Source organism: Pteropus vampyrus, unplaced genomic scaffold (assembly GCF_000151845.1).
Source record: "Pteropus vampyrus isolate Shadow unplaced genomic scaffold, Pvam_2.0 Scaffold390, whole genome shotgun sequence".
NCBI lineage: Eukaryota > Metazoa > Chordata > Mammalia > Chiroptera > Pteropodidae > Pteropus > Pteropus vampyrus.
In genome coordinates this window covers 1,993,504-2,011,072 of record NW_011889171.1, presented here as the reverse complement: position 1 = coordinate 2,011,072, position 17,569 = coordinate 1,993,504, and the positions used below count along the sequence as shown (strand labels likewise).

The 17,569-nt window shown below is 37.5% G+C and overlaps 1 protein-coding gene across 1 annotated transcript in view; it reads left to right on the top strand.

Moving 5' to 3' along the window:
* The window catches only part of KIAA1210 (KIAA1210 ortholog), a 66,443-nt gene that overhangs the window by 17,029 nt on the left and 31,845 nt on the right, over positions 1-17,569 (top strand). Inside the window, 4 exon segments of the mRNA XM_023523327.1 lie at positions 1,685-1,811; positions 5,516-5,674; positions 5,936-6,001; positions 16,856-17,053. Coding sequence (XP_023379095.1) covers positions 1,685-1,811; positions 5,516-5,674; positions 5,936-6,001; positions 16,856-17,053 — 550 coding nt within the window.

Here is a 17,569-nt window from a genome sequence, read left to right as displayed (position 1 = left end):
TTATGTTTCCTCTACTGATGGTATCAGCTAGTTCTTGAATTTCTCTTTCATTATTTTTCATTCTTCGGTTTCTTCCTGATAGTGTCAGCTAGTTCTTGAATTTCTCTTTCATTATTTTTTCATTCTCCGGTTTCTCTTTTCTTCCTTCTGATTTATTTCCAGATTTCTGTCTTCGATTTCACTGATCCTTTCCTCCATTTGGTCGACTCTATTTCCCAAGCTTGCTATTTCATTTTTCAACTCTTGCAGTGTGTTTTTTAATCTCCATATGATCTATTCTGTTCTTTTTGATAGTTTCAATCTCCTTGCTCTGCTCATCTAGTTGTTTTCTTTCAATTCCTTAAATTGTTGATATGACTCAGTTTGTAACTCACTGAGATTTTTCAGAAGTATCACCCTGAATTCTATGTCATTTAAGTCACATATTTCTATGTCTCTAAGCTTATTTTCTGGAGATTTTTCTCTTTCTTTCTGAGATGCCTCGTCACCTTGGTTGTTCTTGGTGTTTAATGAAGTATTTATCCACCTGGGCATCAATCAAAATATATTCTACCTTTTTTTCCAGAAAGATTTATTATATAATGGTCCCTAGCCTTTGCAAGGAACGTGTTTTTCTTTTGTTTTCCAGTAGGTGGCGTCTAAACTCTTGGATCTCTGCTTTACATAAAGTCTTAATAACATCTTTTTTCCCTTATAGATGTTTAATCACGCTTGCTACCCTCAGTCTCAGTTCTTGTCAGTGTTAGCGACGTTTTGGTAGCTTTTGCTCAGATTTCCCTGGGGCTCTGCTGCATTTGTCTTGGAGGTTATGGGGGTAGGCGCCTTCTGGGTTGGGGGTTTGGAGCTGCGGCTCAGACTTAGTTTTGTGCCTGCGGGTGGTACAAATCAACTGTAGTGTTTCTACTGTCCTTGTTTTTCTGCTTTCTGCCTTGATTACTGGGCCTGCCACTGGCTGAGTGGAGCTCACAACACTCCCAGGCTAGGCTGTTCAGGGAACTTGCCGCACCTTCTCTCCTCCTTCTTCTCCTACAGGGAGCTCTGTCTGCGAGAGGCAGCTTGTTTGTTTCTCCCAGTCCTCTATCTGAAACTTGGGGTTCTGACCTGCAGTAGCTCTAATGCACAGATCCCCTGTTCATATGTGCTAGTGTGCAGTTTGGGTGATTTTTGTTGAGTTTTAGTTGTTCAGCCTTTTTTTTTTTTTTTCAAGAAAGAGATCTGGGGACATCTCTCACTCTGCCATGTTTCTGAAATCACCGAATTGTACACTTTAAATGGGTGAATTGTATGGTACGTAAACCATATCTCAATAAAACTATTAAATGAAAAGGATATGTGTTAAATGTTTAAAAAATTGAAGTTATACAGAAGTACATTAAGTAGAAAATGAAAATCCCCCTCAGTCTTTAGTGCCTTTCCTTAGAGTGAACTATCAATAACAATTTGGTAGCTATCCTTCTAGATATTATTCTATAAATATGTATATAATATATGTGTATATATTAAATGGGATCATACTATTTATTTTTTTTCACTTAATAGCTCATGGACAATGTTTTTGTCTACACATTTGCATCCCCACCCTCCTTCTGAGGTGTCTTTTGTAGGCCATATTATAGATATACATGTATTTTTGGTTCTTATGTTTTTGGGGCTGCTTTTATAAGACCTTTTCCTTCCTTTCTAGAATCAAAAGAAGCATGGGGAACAAATGCTTGTCCCATGACAGCATCTTCATGTTGGAGCCTAAGCCTGAAAGATCAACAAGTAAAACATGCCACTCTCCAGAGCCCCAGAGGGGCAGATCTCTGCAGGTAACAGTGAACTTGAACATCAGTGTCTAATTGGACTACTTCTCTTCCATTCCCTATTCCTACCCAGTCAAAAAAAAAAAAAAAAAAAGGAGGGAGGATTTTGGCTCTACTTCTCAGCTGATTCTGAACTCACAGGGCTGTTGTAAACATCGAATGAGAGAATATATAAATATATGGTGTGTTTACCTAGTGCCTGACACACAGTGTTGACTGATATTACCATATTCACTTTTCTTGACACACTCAAGAATGCTTTAAAGTACTATGACAGTGACATTCCACTCAATATGCAAGCATTCCAATCCCATGTTTTTTCTTCCACAGAGATCTCATGTTTTTGGAAGTCTGCCTAGAACTGATAGTGTGCATAGAGGTTTTTCTGGAGCTGTGTTTGGAGTTGTGTCTCGATATGTCCCCAGAAGTAGAACCTGGATTGCAGACTCCAAGATTACTGAGGTAGTAGAGTGGAATTGTTCAAAGTATGGCAGCTGAGTCAGACAGTTAGGTCTATGCTTGAATTCTCGCTCTACTACTTACTGTCTCTGTAACCTTGAGTTGATAGCTTAGCCTCTGTGAACCTTCTTTTTCTCATCTACAATGGGTACAATATTAATATCTACCTCAAAGTGTCGCTTCTGAGAATTGACTAAAAACTCAGAGAGATTAAAGAAATTGCTCAAACTTACCTAGATAGTAAGTGGTAGACCTGGAAATCTGACTCAGTTGTGTTAACCTCAAAAACCACAGTTTTTCTATTACTGCAGTTTTTAAGATGTCCAATTTCTTTGTACCTGCCTTATCAGGGAGAAGGGTACACCTTTTAGTCTCTTCAAAATGCAGCATGTATATAGGACAGTCTCTTATCTCCAGCGAATCCTAATCATTGCTAAGTCAGACTCTTCAGGAGCTTTGATTGAGAAATGCTCTAGGGGGAGCTGGAGATATTTCCAGGGAGATAACCCCTAGCAGCTTACCTTCCTCCTTCTCTTACATTGTGGGTGGGATTATACCCAAGGATTCCCCTGAAACTGGGAAGGCCATACAAGGAAGAGACCTTTCTCCACTGGAGAGCTGATTATTTTTCATTTGACAAAAGGTAACGGGTTTATTTCTGACATGGCTGCTTAAGACCCCATATCTCTCGTTCTGGTTTGTATACTGTGTGTGAAAGTTTTGCTGGGTACACTAGCCATGAGGGGTGGAGAAGCAGACACTGATATGGTTAGCAAAGGTGTTGATCTTATGGCTGTAAAGCAGCCCCTAGGTCAGCAAACTGTTGCCCTCTTACACTATAGCAAGAAAAGTCACTTTGTGAACTTTCCAGTTTTAGGTTTTAAACATCTACACCAGCTTTCGCTTGTCTTCACACTTACACTCCCTTGCCGCCCAGTGGCAAAAATCCAGGTCTACATGGCCAAGTGCTATAGGGTGATTTCTCATATTCAGAAAGGGGAAATGTGTTTGTTGGGTTCCTCCCTCTCTCTCTTCTCTCTCAGTCCCAGAAACAGAGACACTCTTATAGCAAAGATATTCAATTTTTTTTTTAAAGATGATTTTTGTGAAAATTAAAGGGAAGGATTCTAGGGGCATTTCCTCTCACCATGAAGGAGGTGGAGAAAGCCCAAAGGCAAGTTTTCTTAAATGTCTGGTTTGGGCCCACATCTCATACCTTTGGCCTTCTCCCTTAGTTCTTCCCCTGGATATAGGGCTGAAGACAGAATACAGTGTTGAAAGAACCTGAGTCATCAACAACCAGATTGACTTTTCCCTTAAGTGGCAAGGTGACAACCCTAAATGACACGGTAGTTGATAGCATTAAGTCAAGGGTACTTACACCTAATGTTGCATAAAAGCTGGGCAAGTATGAAATTGGTCAATTGCTGGGTCCCTTGAAGGGGCAGGACTCTTAATGCATTAAGTGACATTCCCAACAACTGGGAGATTGTGGGAGAGGACATTAAGGTACAGCGTTCTGTTAGAAATCCTGAGATCGAGTCAGTTTTTATCCCCTGTCAAATTTTTACCTGATGTCCTGTCTGAAGTATTAGAAATGTGGGTGTCTAGATTACTCTCCAAGAAATTTTTATTTGAGGATAAATAGATAAGCTATAATAGCAGAGTATTAGCATCTTGTTGTTGAATCAAACTGAATTCAGTAATTTAAGAAACTAAGACTGTGAAGCAGTTTGGTTTTTTTTTACTGCTCATAGGCATGACTCTCCCTCTGCAGCCTTTCTGAAGGAAGCAGGCACACCTCATCTGATTGTTGCCCTTTCATTTCCTGAACTTGAGTATGGAATATCCCCTTCCTGCCTTCCTGGCCCTTACAGTTAGGAGACAGGAGTGCACAGTGTTTGAGAACATAGAGTATAAAAGCAAGCAGACCTTTCAAATGCTTGTTCTGCCACTGTAAGAATTAGGGCCAGTCATGTCATCTCTCAAACCTGGTTTTCCCCATCTGTAAAATGGAGACCACAAGAGCAAATGCTTCAAAGAATTGTCGTAAGGTTCAAATGAAATACATCTATGGAAAGCACTCCCTGCCTGGCAGGGAGAAAGATCTCAAATCAATAATCAAACTCTCTACCTTAAGGGCCTAGAAAGAGAAGAATGAACTAATCCTGAAGCTAACAAAAGGAAGGAAATAGTAAATATTAAAACAAAGTCAAGACTTCAGTATAAGTTGGTTGTCATTATTGTAGTTATTATTATTAGAATTGGGCTTAGGGATGGTTAATCCCCAAGGCCTCTTCTCAAGAACCCTCAGTGGGGCCTGGTAGTAATAAGAGGGCACCTTAGACACTGACCAGGAGTACTCCCGGAGCAGAACCTTGGCAAGTGCTCACTGTGGCCACTTTTCTTTTGCTTTGTTTGAAGGCCATATGTCCTGAGCAGGAGCAGAGCCTATGACAGAAACAAGCATGTCAGCTCCATGACAGCAAGTATTTTGTTTTGCTCATTGCTGTAGGCCCAGTGCCTGGAATGGAATGTGGCACATTGTAGATGCTTAGCCAGTATTTGTTAAAGATAATTGATCCACATCAGAAGGCCCATGGCAGAGACTAATGCTTCAAATTCAAATGTACTACGAGAATCAAAGAGAAATCAACTAAATTGGTCTGCTAAAGTCCAAGGAAACCCAAATGCTCAACTTTATTCTCTTAGGAAACCAAGTAAAGGAGTTATAACCAGGACTAGTTCTGTAGATTTTCTAAAAATCCCAGAAAATCAATCATGACAGGATTAAGATAAACAACCAACACAGTCAAGATCCGATTCCTGGAATGATAAGAGCAAGGATTTTAGTTTGGATACCAAGCCCAGATCATAATCCAAAGACTCATGTTCACAAGAGCTAGATGTACAAAGACAGGCCCAAAATTAAAATAAAGATCAGATTCAAATGAGATTTATAGTGAGCATTAGTAGGGATGTAACACCAGAATTCTGGTTTTGATCAAATAGGCATTTTGAAGTTTCTATCTTTGTTTGGGGATTGACAAAATTGTGCCCAAGTGTGAGTCAAGGCTATTGGTCTTGGGTTTGAGTAGGCGAAGACAGGGAGGTAGAAGATTCTTTCCTTGGCTTGTTTTTTTTTTTCACTTTGGGTCCTTAGTCCTTCAACCATGAAACAACAAGAGAACACCAGTAATTTGAAGGAAAACATACAAATTTGAACTTTTTCCTTCTATACTCCTTGACAGATCCCACCACTGCGTCTATGCCAACCTGGCATCAGCCCATTTTATATAAAATCTGACACAATTTCTAAGGACTTCGAAGAAATTTCTGTTGATGATGATGAGTCACCTAAGACCCCACAAAAGAAGCTTTTACCACAGAATATCCTGATGTTGAAAAAGGTTCGTGTTAGCCCCATCCTAAGTGGAAGGTTGTGGGTAGGTGGGGGGCACAGGACAGAGGCAAAATTTCTTTTTGTGCTTTCTTTTTTCAATACTAGGGAGATGCTTGGGGAAGGAGCTACCATGCTTGACTTTTGATTTGTAAGGTGGTTTACATTTTCTGTTCAATTCCACAAGCCAAATAATCAGTCTTTAATTTATAATCAATGGAAGTCAGTATCTGGACAAAAAATAGTTTACAGATGTTTTCAATTATTTCAGGAAGAAAACGATAGAGATTTTTATGGAAATAAAGCCTCTACAGTTTCAAACGTCAAAATATCAAAGGTTAGTACATGTAGTATTGTTTGAGAGACATATATCCATATGAAAAAATCATTTGACACAAGAGAGGGCATGCATGTGCATTTCATACGTCTAGGTTTGTCAACCAAATGATATCCATCAACAATTGGAATATTAATAGATTGTGCCAACATCAACATTTCCATTCTTAAATTAACCTGTGGTTAAGTTAATTGGTTGTTATCGAACTTGAGAGGGCTTTTAGAGTGGAGTTTCTAACCATTAACCTTGGGAACTAAAAAGTAAATAGACAGGTAATTTATAATGAAGATCATTGTCTAGTCAGCAAAAATCTGTTTTGATGTCGAAAGATTCTATAGAGGGAAGCAGCTTTCAGTTAGATATGTCAACAACAACAACAAAAAACAATTAGGTTAGAACCAAAGGTAAAACACAAGCCGGTGATAGGGGATGGATGCTCACTGATTTATGGATTTAAGCTATGACTATAGTTTATGCAGAATACCACTAAATCAGATGAATTGGGCCAGACAGTGAATTTAGTGGAAAGTTGAATTAGATAACATTTTTTATTGTGGTAAAATACATATAACATAAAATTTATTATGTTAAAGTGTATGATTTAGCAGCTTTAAGTACATTTGCAATATTTTACAACCATCACCACTATCTAGTTCCAAAATAGTTTGCTTCCCCAAAATGGAAGCCCTATACATATTAAGCAGTCAATCATCATCCCTCCCTTCTCTCAGCCCTTGGCAACCACTAGTATGTTTTGTCTCTGGATTCATCTATTCTGGATACTTCATATAAATGCAATCATACAATATGTGTCTTTTTGTGTCTGGCTCCTTTCACTTAGCATAATGTTTTTTAAGGTTCATCCATGTTGTAGCCTATATTAGTACTTCAGTACCTTTTATGATTGAATAATATTCCATTGTATGGATATACCATATTTTGTTTAGCTATTCATCCACTGATGGACATCTGGGTCCTAGCCACCTATTGGCTATTGTAAATAGTGCTGCTATGAACATTAATGTATAAGTTTCTGTTTGAACACCTGTTTTCAATAATTTTGGATATGTACCTAGGAGTGGAATTGCTGGGTCATATGGTAATTCTATGTTTAACTTTTTGAGAAACCACCAAACTATTTTCCCCAGCAGATATACCACTTTACATTCCCACCAGCTATGTATGAGGGTTCCAATATCTCTAACATGCTGGCCAACGCTTGTTATTTTCCTTTAAAAAAAAAAGTCATTCTAGTGGGCGTAAAGTTAGGTATCTCGTTGTGGTTTTGATTTTCATTTCTCTGGTGACTAATGATGTTGGGCACTTTTTCATGTGCTTATTGGACATTTGTATATCTTCTTTAGAGAAATATCTATTCCAGTCCTTTGCTCGTTTTTATTTTATTTTATTTTTTCTTTTTCTTTTTTGTTATTGTTGAGTTGTAAGAGTTCTTTATATATTCTGGATACTAGACCCTTATCAGATATATGCTTTGCAAATGTTTCCTCCTGTTCTGTGAGTTGTCTTTTACCCTATCAAGAGAACAAAATTGGTCAAAATTTTAAACATTTTGATAAAGTTCAATTTATTGATTTTTTTTCTTTTGGTACTTATGCTTTTGGTGTTATATCTAAGAAACTGTTGCCAAATCTAAGATCATGAAGATTTATTCCTATATTTTCTCCTAAGAGTTTTAGCTCTTATATTTACGTCTTCATTCCATTTTGAGTTAATTTTTATATATGGTGTGAGTTAAGGGTCTAACTATTCTTTTGCATATGGCTATCCAGTTGTCCCAGCACCATTCATTGAAAACACTATTCTTTCCTCCATTTAATGGTCTTGCCACCTTTGTTGCAAGTCAATTAACCGTAGATGAATGGGTTTATTTTTGGACTCTCAGTTCTCTTCCATTGATCTATATACCTATCCTTATGTCAGTACTACACTGTTCTAATTACTATAGCTTTGTCATAAGTTTTGAAATCAGGAAGTGCGAGTCCTCTAATTTTGTTCTTTTTTCAAGATTGTTTAAGCTATTTGAGATCTCTTGCAATTCTGCATGAATTTTACAATCAGTTTTTTCCATATATTCAAAAAGGCACATTAGAATTATGATAGGGATTGCCTTCAATTTGTAGATCACTTTGGGGAGTATCGCCATTGGAAGATTAGGTCTTTCAATCCATGAACACGGGATGACTTTTCATTTATGTAGGTCTTTAATTTCCTTCACAATGTTTTGTAGTCTACAGCGTACAAGCCTTTCACCTCTTTGGTTAAATTTATTTCTAAGTATTTTATTCTTTTTGATGCTATCGTAAATGGAAATGTTTTCTTAATTACCTTTTGGGATTGTTCATTTCCAACGTATAGAAATACAACTGATTTTTGTATGTTGATCTTGTATTTTCAACTCTAATTCATTTATTAGCTCTAATAGATTTGTAGGGAGTCTTTAGAATTTTCCTTTTTTATTTGTTAATCTTTAATTTCTTTTCTTCATATTATGTTTTTTTTCTAAATTGACTTCTCTATACAAATTCACTTGTTATTTTCTTCTGTTTTCATGAGCATGCAAAACCTATTTGGGATGTTTTTTTCCCCAGACATTATAATTTTAAGTTCTAGGAATTTCTATTTGGCTTCTTTTTTTTATAGTTTCCATTTCTCTGTGAATTCCCCATCTGATCATTCATTATAACTATATTGACTATAACTATATCTATATATATATATTTTTGTATTTAAGATCATGTCACTTGTAAATATAGTTTTACTTCTTTTCCAATTTGTATATACTTTGTTTCTTTTTCCTTCCTAATTATTCTAATTAGAACTTTCAGTAGAATGTTGAATAATAGTGGCAAAAAGAGACATCCTTGTCCTGTTCCTGATCTTAGGGGGAACACTTTCAGTTTTTTACCATTAAGTATGTTAGTTATGGGTTTTTCATATATTCTTTCCATTCTTAGTTTGTTAGGTGTTTTTAGCATTGAAAAATTTTTGGATTTTGTCAAATCAATTGAGATGATGTTATTTTTTTCCTTCATTCTATTAATATGGTATATTACATTGAGTGATTTCATGTTTTGAACCTCCTTGCAATCCTGGGAGAGTTTCCAATTAGTTATGATGTATAATTGCCTTGCTATGCTGTTGGATTTGGTTTGCTGGTATTTTTGCATGTATATTCATAAGGGATATAGGTCTATAGTGTTCTTTTTTGTGATATCTTTATCTGGTTTTGGAACGATGGTGGCTGAATAGAATCAGGAAATGTTTTTTTCTTCTTCTTCTTCTCCTCCTCCCCCCCCCTTCTTAAATTTGTAAAGGATTGGTGTTAATTCTTCTTTAAAAACTTGATAGAATTCACCATTGAAGCCATCTGGTCCTGATCTTTTCTTTTTGGGGAGGCTTTGATTACTGATTCGGTCTCTTTACTTGTTATAGGTCTATTCAGATTTTTAAATATATTCTTGAGTCAGTTTTGAGTGTGTCCAGAAATTTATCCATTTCATCTAGGTTATCTAGTTTGTTGATATAAAATTATTCATAGTACTGCCTTACAATCCTTTTTATTTCTGTAAAGTCAGTAGTGAGTGTCCCCTTTCACTTCTGATTTTAGTAATTAGTGTCTTCTCTCATTTTTTCTTAGTCAATCTAGCTGGAGATTTGCCAATTTTGTTTTACTTTTCAAAGAACCAACTTTTGGTTTCATTAATTTTCTCTATTGTTTGTTTAGTCCTTATTTCATTAACCCTGTTTTTATCTTAATTATTTCCTTCTATTTGCTAGCTTTTGGGTTAGTTTGCTCTTCTCTTTCTAGTTCCTTAAAGTGGAAAGTTAGGCTATCGGTTTGAGATCTTTCTTTTTTTTAATATAGGCATATACAATTATAAATTTCTGAGGACTGATTTTGCTGTATCGCATAAGTTTTATTATGGTGTGTTTTAGTTTTCATTCATGTCAAAGTATTTTCTAACTTTTGATTTCTTCTTTAACCCATTGGTTGCTTAAGTGTATGTTGTTTGATTTCCATCTATTTGTGAATTTTCCAGTTTTCCTCATGTTATTGATTTTTAGTTTCATTCCACTATGGTCAGAGAAGATATTTCGTATGGTTTCAATCTTTTAAATTTTATTAAGACTTATTTTGTGGCTTAACATATGGTCTATCCAGGAGGAATGTTTTATATATATTTAAAACCTAGTTTATATATATATATATATATTTAAAACCTAGTTTATAGTATTGTTTCTAGACCTCTATTTCTTTACTGATCTTCTGTCTAGTTGTTTATTCATTATTGAAAGTGAGATACTGAAGTCTCTATTATTGTAGAACTGTCTATTTCTTCCTTTGATTCTGTCGACATTTGCTTCATGTATTTGCTAAGTCTGTTGTTTTGTGTGTATATGTTTGTGATTGTTCTGTCTTCCTGATTTATTGACCCTTTAACAATGTATAATGTCCGTCTTTGTCTCATAACAATTTTGACTTAAATTCTATTTTGTTTGATATTAATATAGCCACCTTGGCTCTTGGTTATTATTTGCTTGGAATATCTTTCATCATCCTTTACTTTTAACCTCTTATGTCTTTGGATCTAAAGCGAATCTCTTGGAAATAACATATAAAAGGATCATGTTTTTAAAATTTATCTTGTCAATTTCTGCCTTTCGATTGGAGAGTTTAATTTATATTCATAATAATTACTACTAGGAAAAACTTACTTCTGCCATTTTGCTCTTTTTTTCCCTATATATTTTATATATTTTTTGTTCCTTAGTTCCTCCATTATTACCTTCTTTCAAATTTGATTTTATTTTAGTATACCATTTTCATTCCTTTCTCATTTCCTTCTTTATATATTTTTAAATTAGTTTCTTAGTGGTTATCTTGGGGATTACAATTAAGAAAATTAGATAACATTTTAAGACATGTAGTATTCTCTTTGTATTAATTCGAATAGGCTAACTATGTGTTTTAGAGGTTAATGAATAGAGTTAAGTTATTTATAGTCAGCATTTCTAAACACCAGTCTAAAAAGTTGTCCTGCTTGAATATAAAAATCTTTCTATTAGTATATCCAAGAGTTGAGTCAGTTTGCTACAGGTTAAATGTTGAGCTGGCAGGCAGAAAGTCTAGTCTTTGGTGGTACAGTCGAACCAACCCTGGGCATGAGAGTTTCTTAGCTATTTCCACCGTGCTTCCTGGTTTATAGTTTACTGGTTTATTAGTGAGCACAAAGTGGGCAGGTGGCAGCAACAGCAGCAATAGCAGCAGCAGCAGCAAAATCCCTCAAAAAGCAGCTGTAATCCCCATCATAACTAGATGTGCTGGCTCGGCTATTTCTCCAAGATCCTCATAAATGATGGCCCCCAACTCTTATAACCCCCAAAACTTCTCCACAAACCCAGCTCCTACTGTCTTCTTACTGAGCATCCACTAGGGAGCTAGGCAGTAAACAAAATCATCCAAATAGAAAGTCAGACTAAAAGATGACTAAATCTCTGCCATTTCAGAGGAGTCTTTCCAAGTTTGCTTTCTTATTCTTTCTTCTCTGAGCTGCTGCCTCTTACTGGTAACAGGGAGAAACACATCTCTTCTCTCAAGGACCCAATAGACCTTTTACCCTAGGTTTACTTTCTTCTTCAAGTGCCCTAGGAAAGAATAGGAAGGACTGCTTAAGCCCTTGTTGTTTCAGCCTATGGCCTTCCACATTTCCTTGGGTGAAGAGTTGAGTGCTTTTTCCCTTTCAGTTCTAGTTACCAAAGCTTGTTGTTTCTTCCCTGAGTCTCACAGCCCTCCCCGGCTCAGTTTTTTTGAGTATAGGTGAGGTGGGCAGTGAAGATGAACATGTATCTCTGTATAGCATATGTGACATAATGAGTCACTGCGACTCTCCACTTGGCCTCAGCTTTCACCACAGAGAGACACAAGCCCAAGGCTCCCCCAGCAGGCAGTCTGACTTAGTAGGATCTGACTAATCCACCCCACGGAGCATCTCTAGCCCACCCTTGGACCAGAGGATCCTCCTAATTAGTACTTCCCTCACCCCTGCCACCTTCCCAACCTGGCTCATTTTCATCTGTCTTCTCTAATGAGTCTGTGAACTATTTTTCTTCAGTATTGTTTTTCATGGGGAAAAATAATTGTGTGGAAAAGAAGTCATGCATATACAACCCAATCAGTTTTCACTCTCGAGAAAGGGGTATGTCAGCTTTTTAGTGTTTAAAGTTTGAGCTGATTAAATGCCTAGACTTTAGTTCCTCTACAGAATACATGTTGCTATTTAACATGGTGGGAGTTAATTAGCTGCCAATTATTCTGTTGTATTGGCTAATGAAGAGTTCATTTAAAGTCTTGCAAAGTTGTCTCATCACATCTCTTGCTTTACCCCTGATGGCCTACTCTAGAAATCACCATTATTATTTACAAATAGGTCTCTGAAGACCAGAGCAATATTTTTAAAAATCCTCTGATGCATCAAAGAAGATCATAATGCCTCTCCCTATTGTTGCATAGATCTGTAGCTTACAAAGTAATTTTGCATATGTAGATGCATTTGATTTTCTCAATAACTCTGTAAGATAGATAGGAAAGATACTATTGTTCTCATTTTAGATAACAAAACTGAGTTCAGAAAGGTGAAATGACTTGGCCAAAGCACAGAGCCAATCAGAGATAGAGCTGGGACTCAAACCCAGGATTCCTGCATAAATCCATACTGCTTTTCTTTTCACCAAACAATGTAGACTGTAGCAGCTCTCTAAATTTGTTTAACCAATGCCCAGCAATAGCAACAGCAGCTAACACTTACTGAGACTTTCTTATGTGAATGGCATTTACCATGTACCATTTCATTTAATCTTTAAACAACACACTAAAGTGTATATTATTATTATCCCTATTTTAGAGACATAGAAACTGGGGCTCAAAGAGGTTAGGTAACTTGCCCCAAGTCAAACAGCTAATAAATGGTATAACTAGGACTTCAAATTCAGGCCTATTCAATTCTGAAGTTCATATTCTTATTCTCTATATTAGTTAAGAAATTGAAGATATTGTGATGGAAAGGGAGCTGCAGGAAACATGTGAAATTCCATCTCTTAGAACTTTCAGCTTGGCAAAATGGTGGCCACAACAGTTTTTATAAAACAAAATTTCTCAGTGAAGCAGCACAAGAATGGGCACAGAAGCCACATTGACACACCTGGGAAATTAAAACCCTAAGAGTCAATGTTAGGTCTCATACTCTGTGCCAGTATATTTTGACAGAGAAGCCTCCCACCGAAAACCAGTTTTCCCACCAAAAGCTGCTGTTTGCTTCTTTTGGAGATGTTCCAAGGAGTATTTGCCTTTCGAGCCTTCAGCTGAAGGGCTTTCACAGAATCCAGCTCCCCAGCATCCTGTGTCGGACCTTCCAGACAGTTTCGGAGTGAGTTTTTCCCCAGAGTGATGGCTCTTCAGGTCAAATGTTTGATGAAATCTGGGCCTAAATAGCCACCAGTTAATGCCCTTACTTAAGACATAACAATCAGGGTTTTCCTTTGTTCCAAGAAGCAGTCAAACTGCTCTCTCTGTCCCCGCTCAAGTGTTTCTTATCAACAGTTAATGGAGAAGGAGTAAACCCTAGCATCATATAACAGACAAAGAAACCATCAAAAGGGTGACCAAAAAGATATATTGTTGACTGAACTATTTTTCACTGAGTCTAGAAATTTGACAAAAAGGGAAAAAATCTAAAATGTGTTTTAATTTTCCAACAAGCAGCCCTTACCCCCAACTAATAGCAAAGGACTGTCCAGCACCCCTATCAACTAGTGCTGAGGATCTCATTCCCTGGCCCAAGGCTTGACCCAGATTCCTTCCCCAGAAAGATTCTAGATTAGTAGCTGCTAGGCATGGCACATCTCCCAGATGTTGAGGCAAAAGGAGCTCATTTAACTCCAGCTGTTAATCAGAAGCCGTCTGCGCTAACCTCCCTCTAAAACACAGGAAAATAAATTGGGTACAGAGAGCATATGTTGGTTCTCAGAGTTCAGGGAGAGAGGAGTGGGGTTGCAGGAGGGATGAGGAAGGAAAAATAGAGAAAAAAGTCCAATTTCCTTCTCTTACTTTTTCTTACAGAAACATGCTAGAAAGGAATTTGGTTTACTTTTCCTGGGTGGCTCATAAAATCCTGTAGTTGGCTCCTGTGGTAACTTTTCTAGGTTTTTCCTAACCTATATGCTGAGGAAAAAGATGGGCCTTCAAAAGAGCCCCACTTGCCAGAGGGGATCTAAATATTGCTGGCTCCTGTTCTATGGCAATTGATTGAGTTATTTAGGAACTTGCTGTGCTTCTACTTGAAAATTGGAGGCTTTCTCTTCATGTCAGAGGACTAGGCAGTGGCTCCGAGAAGACTCACTTGGAGAGCCCGTGAAGTTTACATTAAACTCCCTCCCCTGATAGTCTTATTGATCAGATCTTGATAGCTACTTGAATGTGCTTTTTCAACACATACTCTGTGTGATTCTGATGTTGGGGGGGGGGTTCTAGATCATATTTTGAGAAACACTGCTCAAAGATCCAGAGAGTTTATTTGAATAGTTTATTTAATTTACTAGTGAGTTTATGGGAAGTTGTAAAAAAAATATATCCTCTATACCCATACAATGTAATCTAAACACGACAACAGAGATCTTCTTAGTGCCATTTTGAATCTCATGCCTGAGCTTGAGTGTCATACTCAGGTTGAGATAGTGCTTAATGGTTTGGGATGCCAACTGAATTAAAAATGTTTCTTGATTAAATGGGTATTTACTTGCTCTCTAGGCATCGTAAGTTAGTTTTTAAGCAAAGCAAGTTGTATGGTGTCCTTTTAGGGTTCTAGATCCACAAACCTCCTTAATTTTTGCATTTACTTTTGGCTGGAGCTAATGAGGTCTCAGAATAACTAAAATGATAAAGAGAACAGGGATGAGCTTTCTCTGACAAATTCCCAGAAAGGCAACATAGGTAAGTTGTAACATAATTAATTCACTAGTTCAACAAACATTTATTGAGTAACTGCTATGGACTAAGCACAGTTCTAGGTGTAAGAGGTACAGTAGTAAATAAAACAGATGTAAATCATTTTTTTATGGAGTTTATATTTATAGTGGGGGATATGGATAATAAACAAGATAAATAAGTAAAGTATACAATATGATAGACAGTCATAAAAGTGCCAAGGAGAAAAAAATAACACAGGAAATTAGAATTATGAAGTGTCAGGGTAGAGAGCTAAATTTTTAAATAGGTTGGCCAGCAAGGTGTCACTAGAAGGTGGCTTTTGTATCAAGACCTGAAGGAAGTGAGGGACACAGACATGGTAGAAGAGCATGCTTGGCAGAGGAAATAGCAAGTACAAATGCCCTAAGGGAAGAACATGCATGGGATGTTTCAGGAAAAGCAAAATAGTAGTGTGTCTGGAGCAGAAAGTGGTAAGAGGCACGGTCAGAGAGGCAATGGGGAGACATCATATGAGGTTAGAAGGAACATAGATGTTGTCATCCAGTCCCAAAAGACCGGAACTACAAGACCTCCTTGAAGCATGAAAAATTTTCAGAAAAATAAAACAAGAGACATTACTCTGTACACTGAGTATTAAATTCATAATTCCAAGAGATAACACAAGGCAAATATACAGTACCAGGAAGAGGTGTTAGATAAATTAATGGATGACAGCTGCATAAAGAAGTTAGGAAAGGTTTGGGACCACTTCTAATTTTGTGTGATTGACCCCACAAAAGACAACTGTAGCATACCTCCCCCTTTTCCTAGAATCAAAAACAGAATGTTGAGCTGGGTGTATGTCATCAGCCTGACCCATTAACACTGCGTTAAGTTCCCAGGCATTGGAATCACAGGCTATAAAAGAACCATGTTTGGAACTATGATAGTAGCAAAGTTTATCACGGGATCAACATACAATGGTGTTGGGAAATGTGAAGGGATGTGAAAGCTGCAAATACCAAAGGGGTCCTTGGTGCTGTGTAGAGCTAGTTTGGAAAGAACTAGTGAGTAAATACAAATGGAAATTGTTTCCACCTGCTAAATTTCATCATTTGCCACTGGTGTCAGAAGAGAGATGGCTCATCGCCTAGCCTTCAAATGGGCTCCTCTAACACAAATATCTGGAGATTCTTAGGAATGAAAGGTACTCTAGGATGTCCCTTTGAGGAGTGAAAAATGCTATGCCAAGAAGCCTAGAGGAGACTGTTTTGAAGTCCCTACAGAGGAACCCAACTAAGAGTCCCAGGACAAGATAGTTTGGAGAGGTAGAGGCCAGCCATAATGAGGGTAAAGTGACAGGCTCCATCCCCACCCCACTGTGGTGGGAGCACTCAGTTCCTCAGGGTGCTCCCATCAGCCTCGTACCGATGGACAGTAAATATAAGTAAAAGTAGTGTGCTATCTATGCAAACTTAGCTTACAGACAAGCCCTCTTCCAACCTGATTTTCTTCCCTCTACCAAGCCCTCCTATGAAGAAATCCCAGAGCCCTGACAAATTTTACTGACACAGATTTTGTCTCTCACACCAATCAGCTCCTTCTGTTAATTAAATGAGGGTATAGGACAAGAGAACACGCAAATCCTCTGACCTTGTAAACTTCATTAAATGGTTTCACTTGCAAGGGAACCAGCAAAAAGTGTGCACCTTGCCACTAATGACCACTGAGGGGTCAATATTGCTGTAGGAAAAAGGGACCGTTCATGAGGTATTTCTGCTTTAGGAATTCTTCCCCAGAGGAATGTCCAACTTTGGAGACCAGTGATAGCATACAAAGTTGATTTGTTTCTTTTCTACCACTTTCTCCAGAGCTCCTTGGAGCCCTCATCTGGACCTGTTCACTCACAGCCCTATACCGCATTTGCCATGCTGACCTCTCCCAGCAGCACCCAGCTGCCCATTGGTTTCAGCACCCCAGCAACCACCCAGGGCTATTTGGATTCTTCAGGTGCTCCACACATGATGGTTTTAAACCCCCAGAATCAAAAGAAAAACCTTCAAGCAACTGTAAGTCCTTCAAGAGGCCTGGGAATAAACTACTATATATAATAAAATATGAGTTCCAAGCTTTGCCAACTGCACCTAGAGAAGTGGTATGGTTTGGGGGATCCATGGTAAAGTCAAGGGCACTGTCTCAGGCTTGACACCCTCAAAGAGGTGAGCAAACTTGCATCTAGTGGGTGGGATGTCCTATGCATGTAGAACTTACATAAAAGGGACTGAAGAAAGTAGAAACAGTGACCTAAACTCCCAGAAACTGCTTATTGTCTTAGCATCTGGAAATTAACTCAACCCTCTTTGCGTAGAGTATATTCAACCAGAGTCCAGACCAAGATTCTTTTAATTATTAATCAGGTAAGACCCACAAGTTCAAATTGCAGCAATGTTCCACTCATTTAGGAGAACTCCAAGCATATATTTATTTTATTTTTTTTAATTAAGTTTATTGGGGTGACATTGGTTAATTAATACAATTATATAATTTTCAGGTGTACATTATCATTTGACATCTGTCTATTCTAT